The 11,310-nt window shown below is 31.9% G+C and overlaps 1 protein-coding gene across 1 annotated transcript in view; it reads right to left on the reverse strand.

Annotated features, from left to right (window-relative positions):
• The window catches only part of LOC118195079 (cysteine dioxygenase type 1-like), a 48,297-nt gene extending 43,026 nt beyond the window's left edge, over nucleotides 1-5,271 (reverse strand). The window contains exon 1 of the mRNA XM_035366314.2: nucleotides 4,857-5,271. Within this exon, the coding sequence (XP_035222205.1) occupies nucleotides 4,857-5,095 (239 nt within the window). The 5' untranslated portion in view covers nucleotides 5,096-5,271. The remainder of the gene's footprint in view (nucleotides 1-4,856) is intronic.
• Nucleotides 5,272-11,310: the final 6,039 nt, after the last annotated feature.

Here is an 11,310-nt window from a genome sequence, read left to right on the forward strand (position 1 = left end):
TAAATTTTATACAGTTTCTTAACTACAGCAACATCATGACCAGAAATAAGATTACACAAATAAATTCAACATACTGTTTTAAAAATACCCTTTTCAGGAAGAAATGTTTAAGGCTTAAAATGCAGTGCAAATTATTAAAAACAGTATGGGCAATCACGCAAAGAATTTCACTCAATTTTCAGTGACAGCTTCGAATTTGTGTCCAAATGCTGCTCTAATTAGTGTTTACTTCTAATCTAGGTTTCAGATTAATAAAAGTAGTATAACAATATACAACTGTTTGAAAATCCGCGGTTAATAATAATGAATTTTTCCAGCCTAGCTGCAGGCTACTAATTTCCATCACCGATATAAACTATTTTAGTGACTTGAATGAATTATTTCACTTTAGAGTGAAAAAGTTCTTTTCTGTTAAAATGCAAGTCAGTAAAAATGTATAGTAAAAATTATGGCTCCATACTGACAAGTTTTTAATTAGTTTTATATTCACACATAGGGTTTTTTTTATTTCTGTACACACGAAGTAAAAATAGAGGCTAAAGCTAAAAGAAAATTTTGATAAGAACAAGATATAATTTGAAATTTACCAATTCCTCATAAAGATACTGACTTTTTTGTATGTGATATATATTATAAAACACAATTGGGCAATAGTCCCTTTCACAACATAGCAATTAATAATTTCGAAACATTTTTGACCCACTATTTTTAGCGTTAATATAACATTTGTTCTATATGTAGCATCCATTATTTCTGCAATTTAGTATCACTTATCATTTGAGCTGACTAGTGTCCCAAAGGTTAAAAATAACTGAATGCTGACACTTTTGGTTGCTGTAATTTGGTGATGGATGGATTGAACTAGTTTCTCATATCACCGGTGTTAATGGAGCAGTACTATATAGTGCGCGAAAAGAAAGGCAAAGTCTTGGAACGGTCATGGGGTGTAACTAGTGAAAATTTACAAAACTTAGGTGACCTCAGTGTTCACTTCCACGCCTATCGAATCAATTTCCACCTTTTTGTTGCCCTGCGTTGGCAGCACGCCTTTGAGATTTGTTGAAAGCGTAGCTGAAAACGTAGCTGGACCTACAATTGTTGTAATTCTTATTTTAAAGCTTATCTGTATTGCTGAATTATCACTAAACGTTTACGTGTGAAGGTTTTATTATTAAATATATGCATTTTGGTTTGAATAGATCGAGAGTGGTTGGATTTATTAAGGATATTTAAAATCGAGACTACTTCATCCATTTCGGCGCCATTCTAAATACAGGAACGTAAACATTGAGATTTACACTAACAGTTTTTGTCGTCATATATTTTACCTGAACATTTCGAGATGGATACCAGAAATGAACCACTAATACAAATAATTAGAATGCAACTAATTAACAATTGTATTATACATTTTTAACCGAAAGTTCCATTTATAAACTAATGAATTCCTGGAAATGTATCCGTTCTTGGAAACGAAGACCGTTAGTTATTATCAAGATAACCATTTACTTGGAGTGTATTTTCATGCATTACACGCAGATTTTCTTCATTGAAATAAACATTCAATATCGAAACTTTGTCGGTTAATTGTTTGAATACGGGAAAGCACATAAAGGCTAACTGCCTAATGGGAGAAATGTTTTCGTGGTTGATTTTCTATAGGGAATCGGTAGTAATATGCACGTTACTCATGTGGATAACCACTCACAGGCAACGACTGGCAATTTTATATAACTATGGGAAACGACTTATCCTGGTATTCTAGACGACCAGTAAAACGTAGGCTAATGCAGTCTTTTAATTTGGATTTGGAATAGGATTAATTTTCAGTTTAGGTTTTAGGAAATACCAACGAGAAACAGCATAAGAATTATTTGAATATAGAAATAATATAATATTCATAACAGGAATTAAAAATTTAATGAGAAAAGTTAAAAATCACGGATTTGTCCCTCCACACGCAAAACATTTTTATGTTCGACAAAATGCAGAAAATAGCCTAAAATTTGGAAACTCAACCCAAGATAAAAGTTACTGCCTAATATCTCATGCGTACCAGTAGCGGTATACACACAGTGCAAATCTAGTAGGCAACAAAGATATTTTCAGAATATAACTTTATGATTTTTTAATATGTAGAAATGTACCTCTAGAATGCGAATGTTTTATTAAAATTCACGACTCTATCAAATTCTAGTTCCCTCGATCAGTTTTTCAAAGGAAGTACCTTGCTTCGGAAGCTTTATTAACATCCTTTAAAAGAAAAATCTTTTACAGCATCTTAGAGGCTTCTGAAGCAGTTTATTGTCATGTTGCGAAAAGTTCAAGAAAGGGTAGAAAAGCTGTAAGCTGTAATATTATTCAGAAACCACACATCAAATATATCAGTATGAAAGAGCAGCTGTTTCGATATCGCTGGCGCATTCGATTTTATGGCGGGTAGTTAAATCATTTCCATTTGCATTCACTGAAAATATCTTTTTTTTAAGAATTATATTTTTTTAAATTCATTTTCATTTCCTACCTTGAATATTTAACGTTTTGGAATAGTTGTCAAATAAGAAACTAAAGTATTTTTGACAGCATTTCAAACAGTTTATTTAAAACGTGCCACGTGAAAATCCTTCGGCCTAGCTTATTCTGTTAAGCTTACTTTAAGATGCACCAGTTATCTTTCTTTCGATGTGAACAGAATGTCATTTCATCGTCAATCTTTAAAAATTTTAATATTTGATAAAAGAATAAAATTGGTAATATACTAAAGAATTGGTTACATCAATATATACTTTCCACCATTGCGGCAGAGTTCATCGATAGACTGCCATCGATACAGGGCATAGAAATTTAGGTTTTCTTGATTATTCTCGCTATTTTATTTAATACGAAAACTCAATTTAATGCTTCGTGTTTATATTATCAGGGTAAAGGATATGTGCGTTAGTTAATCTGATTTTATGCATAATTTTCTAAGGTAAACTTGCTTATATTTAATATGCACACAGGAAAGCTACGATTATGTTTGTACAGTCAAACGTTTCCGCAAGGAATTTCCTAGTTCAAAACTAGCAGTATTAGCAGTTTAACTATTATTTTTAAAAACATCTGTAACCTTTAAAATGCAAGAAATAAACACCATCAAGGATTTTTTGTTTTAGTTCTTTTATTGTTACTTCACTTGTCGGGTTTTCCTTATTTTGTATAACAAATTTATTTTAAGTTTGATACCTTTTCTAGACTCCTCAACTTCCCCTCACATTCTCTCGCCAGATATAAATTTAATGTTAAGTGAAGTGCTTATTTAAACGTGTGAATATCTCAGTTTATTCAGAGCGTGTTTCACTAGCCAAGCGCACGTTTCGTTGTTATTTCGCGGTCACGCTAGTAAGCCTCTTGGCCTTATCAGATTAGTTTCACGCCGGTTAGATTCCCGTGATTCCACCTCTTAGGCGTAACTTAGTGCGATCTTGCACTATTTATTTCAGGTTTGACTTGTATTATATTAAACGTTTTAGTTCCCACCACAAGTTGACGGTGTCTTTGTAACGCACGAAGTCCGTGCCTTTCTGTTAACTAGTTTGCATTAATAAAGGGTTATTTTTACCCTTCGTATGAGTCAGTAGTTTTTATTCACGCCTATGCGAGAATTCGCCATTATAGGGTCTATTCTAGTTTATGTGGAACAAGAGAGACAGACTCTACACACTGACTTGAGACATTGTCTCATATGATCTACATGACCCTCTTTTTCTACTTAATACTTTGTATAACCATACATAAAACATGGAAATGCGGAAGTATCTTTCCAATTTTCTTATACTTCGGTATAGATTGAAAATCTTGGGAATAAATTAAACAATAAAATATTCTTCGAAAAATAGACTAAATTGATTATATTAGGAATTAATGGGAGGTTTAACTTCTAGATTTTTGACTGGTAATACTTTTGTGTGATAAATAAAATTTTCTTTGCGTAATAAACTTTTTCCGAACGAATTACTAAAGAGTCCGCCTGAATAAAAAAGGAAATCTAGCCTAACTTTGACAATATTAAATAAAGGTGAGTAAATTCAATCGAAGAATAATCAGGTTTATTGGATTTAAGAAACACCAAAACCTTAAATCTAATTAGCAAATGTAGATTACTGGTACGATGATGATTTTAGTTTCTGAAATTCGTAAATTGTGTATAAAAAAAGCAAAAAACATTAAAAGGAATTTAATTATGGTAACACTGATGCTTTACTCCCTCCAGTAGCATAATTATTACTCCTGAAATTTTTATAATTCAACATAGTCGCGAACAGCGCAGACATATTCTTTTATTGACTATTATCCTTTACTAAGATATTAATTGAATATTATATAGAATTCTTAATATGGAAGAATATATAACTAAATATTATTAAATCTTCCATATTAAAAATTATTAATAATTAAAATTTCGGTTCCAGTTACCGAGAAAAGATTGAGTTTTGTATAAGAGTGGTTTACATAATACCTATTTCTAAATTTAAATCTTCATATAATCTTTTATTTCACCGCTTTTATGCTTTATAAAAATTATGCACGATTCTGAAGATTTCCATCTTAACAAGAGATAAATGTAGGTGTTTCCGGTGAAGGGGTAAAAAAAAAGGACCATGAACTTTTGCCTAACTTACAATAATTTCAATTCTAACTTTTTGCAACAGTTTTGGATGAAGAATTTGCTTAAGTCACACCTTTCCTAAAACTTTAATACTAGTATAATGTCTGATATAGAAATAATATTTTCGAGAAAATTTGCTCGACAATAAACTAATAGACAACAGAAATCAATACGATTTTTTAAACCTTGTATTAATTATTTTACTTACCTATGCCGATCAAACTTAGCGAACTTGATCCAATCCCGTGGATTGGATTTATAAGCTGCCATCAAATCTTGAACCCTTTCTATATTTACATAGTCCGTTTCGAACGCCGAACGGAGTTCCCGGATCAAATCGTCCATCGTGTCGACACGGGGAACAGACAGCATTCTTTTTTCGACGACAGCATCATTATTGTTTTGGTCACCAGCACCAAAACAGTAACGATAATCAATTTCGGCCATTTTGCTTTAAAATTCCAAAAAAAAAAGGAAAAACTTCTTACAAATTTAGTTAGATAAAATTTATGAAATTCTGCTTCTAGAAAGCAAGTGAAAGAGGCTGCATGAAAACAAACGAAAGAGATCAGTTTCACGTCTGATACAACCAAGTATCAACAGAGTTTATAAAATGATCGCTAAAGTAATTTCGTTGGACGAGCAAATAAAGAAAATCCCTCTTTTTCCCTATTTAAAGAAAGATGAGCAAAAGAGGGAAATATCTGATTGGTTATCCGCCAGTCCGTCAGATAACTGTTGCGCGTATTTGCGAGCAAAGATCAAGAAAATTTAAAGCTTTGTGGGCGTAATACATTTTTTTTCCTCTTCCTAAATACGAAGATAATGTTCCTTCTCGGCTACTTAAGGACTTCAATGCTAGTAATTATATAGCATGCAGCGATCTGAAAGGTAATGATAGACTAGTACATCATCTTTCAAACATTCGTATGGAGCAGCGGTTCTCAACCTTTTGACTAACGCGTATCATCTAAACAAAAATTGAAAACCTTTAGTATCACCACTACAAAGTACTACCACCACCACCCCCTCTGGAACAAAGCTCAGATCGCATAAATTTACGAGTGTTAGAGAAAAAACTCAATTAGGATGTTGGAGTTTTAATTTTTGAATTTGATAATTAAAAAAACTTTGTTTTTTTGCGTACCACCGGTTCAGAACCCTGGTATGGAAGTTATAAATAATTAAAACTGCGTCATGTGGCCATAAAAGCGTCCTACTACCTGCGGCAAATATGATATAGCTATACTTCAGGTCACTAAAGCCAGGAAGAAAAATGTAGCAATTTAACATATTTAATCCTTATAAATAATAAATGAAATTCCATTTAAACAATAAGATATGTTAGGTAACAAGACCTCTTGCACTGCCTTACCGTATTAGAAGACGCTGGTGTTTAGTATTTTCGTACAAGATTTCCTAATGGAGGAATTTAGAGATTTTTACAGTCTTTGCCGTATAGTGTATTTTAAATATGGCAAAGCTCTCGAGGGCTATTTGCCTAAGGAGTGGTGCCTTCGTGAAGGTCTTTCTAAGGGAAGCTATCTCGTATACACGTTACATATGGAAAAATCCGCAAAAACGCTCATGCAGCCAGTCAATGCCAGCTCATGAAGTTCGGTCCTGGATTCGAAACCCGGACCGAACTACCAATGTTCAGAGACTTTACCGCTCTGCCTTAGCAAGTCTTTTAACAATTCCATTTTCAAATCCGAGTATAAAGACATGCAAATTCAATGGAAAAGTGACAATTAACTTGTTTAAATAGTTGGTTGACTATTTAGCTGTGACCTCATAGCTGTGAAAAGGAATATTCAAAGCTCAAAATTTCGTTCGTTCGTTCGAAAATTTTCAGTTAACTAAAATTTGAAAAAAGGTTTTTCCCATCTTTCATAATGAAAATACGTATTTACTTACTAGACAGTAAGTATCTAAAAAGAAATCTTGTTATTATTTTTCTAATATTTCATTTTTATAAAATCATTATTAACTTTTTAATAACTGAATCAAAATACCTTATTTACTTGCGTATTTTCCTCCCTTTTTCACTAAATTTATCGTACGAAAATCGAGAGTGAAAAATTATGCGAATAATTTAATTTTCGAAGAACGAAGTTGCAATGAGGACACAGCTAATAAAAGGTGTTCATGGATAAACTACATATAACTACGACAATACTATTTATTTAAAAGAAACCCACGTTGTAATAAGAATATATACTAATACTAACATTACAATACCTAATAAAATATCTTTCGTTTCTTATGTCTCTGTATCTTGAATTTCGCCCTACACTTATTGTTACCCATTGCTACTCTTAGACCTCACATCATTTAGTGTCACTTTTGTACCATTTGCTACAGCTTATAAGTCTTCGGCATCGTCGCCATTGTCATTGTTTTCGTTATCATTCAGTCTGCATTCTTGCGTGCAGTGATCTTCAGAAGAGCATTGAATATCCTCGTTTTCTTGAAGCTCTTCGCTATTACTGCTCCATCAATCAAAGCACATGCACCCAAACTCCACGAACAAATCCATTACCAAGAAGAAAACAATCATTACGTGGAAAAATACATTTTAAAATTTTGGGAAGCTAATTTTCGGAATGCCTGGAGCCAAGGGTAAATTACGTGAATATATATAAAAATTTCAGAACTTGCTAAAACGCTAAGGAAAAAAATACGCGAGTAAATATTGTACAACACCTAACATTTAATACACTATATTTTTACATTAAACTACCATCATATTAAAAATATGATATCAATTAAATGTAAAAATTAAATTAAATAGTAAATTGTAACAAATTTTTAATAGTGTTATGAATTTGGTATTTAAAAAGCTAATGTTAGTTCAGTTATAAATTAAATGGTTTTATTTCTCGCGCAGTGCAGCGCGTGACGAATATTAAAAGAAAGCTAAGCCGGAAAATTGAAAATACAAGAGCGCGTGCATTAAATAAATAAATATGTCTTTTTGATTTCGAGAAAGTACCAGAAAGTTCTAGCGCGTGATTTTAAAATCTTATAAAAGGAGGAAAACATCTCAGTTCGTGGTAGTTGCTTCGTTTGTCGTTGTTTTAGATAACTGCTCTTGTTGACTGTAGCGAATTCGCGGATTAGCTTTCTTTAGCTGTTTTGAATTAAGTTCTTTTGAAAGTTTGAGTAGTTAAAAGATAACTACTGTGATATATTGTGATACTGCACGATTATTTGAGGACATTAAATTATATTTGTTGTTATAATAATAAATTTTTGTTCATTTTTCATCGGACTTGTGCATTCATTTCGTAACGAACCCGTACGCATGCAACAATATTTTTATTTTACAAAAGCATTCTGAGATTTTTAAATAAAATTAATATTAACGTGAACAATATATCTTTGTATAATATGTTTATAAGAAATATAAAAATTTAAAATATTTTATACATTAACTACAGTTATCGCTTATTTCATGTACGATTGTACTAACTATATTAAATTTAAATAATTAGTCTTTTTAAATGCCTAAAGTCTATAGTGCACTTCTAATTATTTTTTTGAATGAATTTGAAAAAAAAAAAATGAGCACCAAAAAAAAAAAAAAATGGATTTTTGAAACATTAGCAAAAATTAATTTTTAGAATGATGATTTTATTTGTGTTATTATGTAAAGATACGTATTTATACTTTCTTCGTATTCTTTATGACCTCATCTGCAGTTTCTAGATGTTCTAATTTAAATTCTACTCAAACATTAGTGCTTTCCGTTGTGCTTGTTGTTTTGTCTTTATTGAAATTAAATATTTAACTCTTTATTTCCTTTATTGAAGCTATATATTAAAAACCATCTAATAGATATAATTTTACACCATTTAATTAAAATTAAACAATAAAACATCAGATTTCACACGAAAGCAAACCAAAGAGAAGTGTATTTTACAAACTTGAACTATTTTTTTTAATTTAATATATTTTCTCTTTCCTTGAAGCAAAATATCTGTGTTCCAGATGTCAAATCATTTAGATAATCATTGATTAGAATGCTCAGAGTTAGCAGACAAACCACGCAGGTGAACTTCCTCATCATTTGAAAAGTGAAAATAATAAAAAAAAATTATCATATTACTACCAAGCCTGACGATATTGATTATTGCACTGGGCGTTTAAAAAGAAATTGTTTTGAAACACCGTCATAAGAATACTAATAATTTTTATTAAAATTAAAAAGAGTCCTCTCATGCTGATATAAATTAGGTAGTTATTGGCAAGTCTAGAAATACTTCCTTTACCTCAACCAAAGCAAATATTTGTGAAAAACTAATCAAACTGTATCGTGTTGTTTAAATATAACATTCACTTCAGTAGTCGTGCTTATAAGCGAAGAGAAACTTTTGTCTTTTGCAGCCAAACTTATCCAGTTGTGCTCTTGTAGTTGCATCTATCATGAAATCCATTTATAGCAATAAATTTGCTTGAATTTTCTTCTACACTGTCTTTGCTCTTCTTCAAAAATACATTAATAATGTTTAATTGAAGCCTATTATATGAGGAAAATGTTTATAATACAGGAAACTCCATAGAAGAGAGACCTGTAGCAGAAGTTAGCCGGTGGGGGACAAAATTTTTTTAATTTACGGGAACATCGAGCTTAAAAATTAAGCGATGGCAAAATCTTTAGAATTTAGGGTAGGCACTGTGATGTAAAATTTTTAGAATTTAGCCAGGTGTTTGGCAACAGAATTTAGGACGCGCGGAGACTGCACTGGCCCTCGAAATGTCTATCGCCGACCTTGAATAAGCCTTAAGTATATGTGGGAATTTGTTTATCCTGACTCAGATGAACAGAAGTTGCAGGAAATAGGAGTAATCACAATAAATATTCTTAATTTAGGCACAATATAACTCGGACTTAAATTCGTCAGCATGCAAAGGAAGGAAGACAAAAACTAACGGAACAACATGTCTTTAGTCATCATCCTCATGATATATCACCAAACGTATACAGTGGACGCTAGCTAATGATTATTAGACGAAGTCCGGAGGGTTTTTGGAATCGCAAAAAGCGAAATTTTGCAATTAACGAAGTTTGTGGAAAATAGGTAATAAGTGAAGATGAGATAACGGAAGTTTTCATTGCGATGACAGTGCCCTAATATTAAATCAACTAACGGATGATGAAATCTGTAGTATTGTTCTAAATCCAGGAAAGTATTGTTCTAAATCCAGGAAATACCGGTACCGATAACGAAGAAAGTGTAATAATGATATGGGTGCCAAATGTGATGATAAATGGGTGGTGTCCGCAATAACCCAGAAATACTGAATAATGTACAGGATGAAATGTGTGATCTGAAAAAAAAATATGGAATTAAGAGTAACTTACCCCCACAGATGACACTTCAAATAATGTGAATTACGAAAAATTTATTATATCTTGACATCGTGAAATTTTAAATTAACACTGGTATAAATCAAGAAAGCATATCCAGACGGAAGACAATAGACGGCAAACTACTGCAGCATTAAGAATCAGTCCTACCATTTTGAGTTTTAGCCTTTCGTGCACAAAATGCGTAAAGTTCCAATCTAAAAAATCTCAGTTCATCTTCGTTACACAAAGTTAAATGATAACAAAATTCAATTTTTATAGCGAAGGACTTTGACTTGAATTAATATTCTAGTATATTATTGTGGAAACACAAGGTCAATTCTAGCATCAAGATGCAACACATGCACGGGAATTCCTTTCGAGAACGTCTCAAGTCCTAAAACATCATTCATTTACCGCAGAAGTCAGCATCTAGATCAATTTTAGTTGAATCTTCATATCACTTACTATTATTTTTTATGACAAAATGCATTCTCTTGAAACTATATGGAGATGGTCGTCAGAAAGGCACGAAAAAGAACAAATTGCAGACACGCATCCTCCCCGGTGAGGACGGACAGAAGCCCGCCCTACACCTTCGGAGTCTAGCAGTAGAAGAGACAGAAAACCGGTTGTAGTGGTCAATCTCGCTTTGTTATTGAGCGGTCGCAGTGAACAGATTTGATGTTGAATAAATGTGGAGGCTTGCCTGCACAGAAAGTAAAAGAGATATTATTGAGAACGAAAAAAATTCGATTGACGATTTAGTTGAAATTTTCGATACGTCAATTACAAGGCTTTAACATCAGAACTTTGCAACTGAACAAGAAAATATGTCTATCTATAGAATTCAAGAGAAAGTGTTATAGCACAAAAAGAACGAAGCAATATGTGCAACTTACATTGAGAGAAATGTTTAATAAAACAAAAGAATAAACATAGAGGGTTTTTTTTTTTTTTTGGTTATTTTGGATTCCTTTAAGGTTATAATTGCTTCATTATTTCATAAACCCCAACTTAATATTTTAAATTTTACAGTTTCTACATGTCAGCTTACTAGATTTAAGCTGATGATCTAATATCCGGGAAATTCCCAAATCCGAAATCCCGGCGATTCCGGATCTCAGACTTTGTACTGTACAGTTAAACTTAATTCTTTATTAAATTGATATCTAAGTTCTTTTGTTTAGTTTAAATTTTAAAATGATTTAAGGATCAAACAAATAATTTTTGGTCTAGCACATTTAAGGGTTTTCAAGCAAAACAATTCTCAAAAAATCATATTATCATATTATATTGTTGAGTTAAA

The sequence above is a fragment of the Stegodyphus dumicola genome, chromosome 5 (assembly GCF_044657685.1).
Source record: "Stegodyphus dumicola isolate Sdum_Otavi_A_Nest chromosome 5, ASM4465768v1".
Lineage (NCBI taxonomy): Eukaryota > Metazoa > Arthropoda > Arachnida > Araneae > Eresidae > Stegodyphus > Stegodyphus dumicola.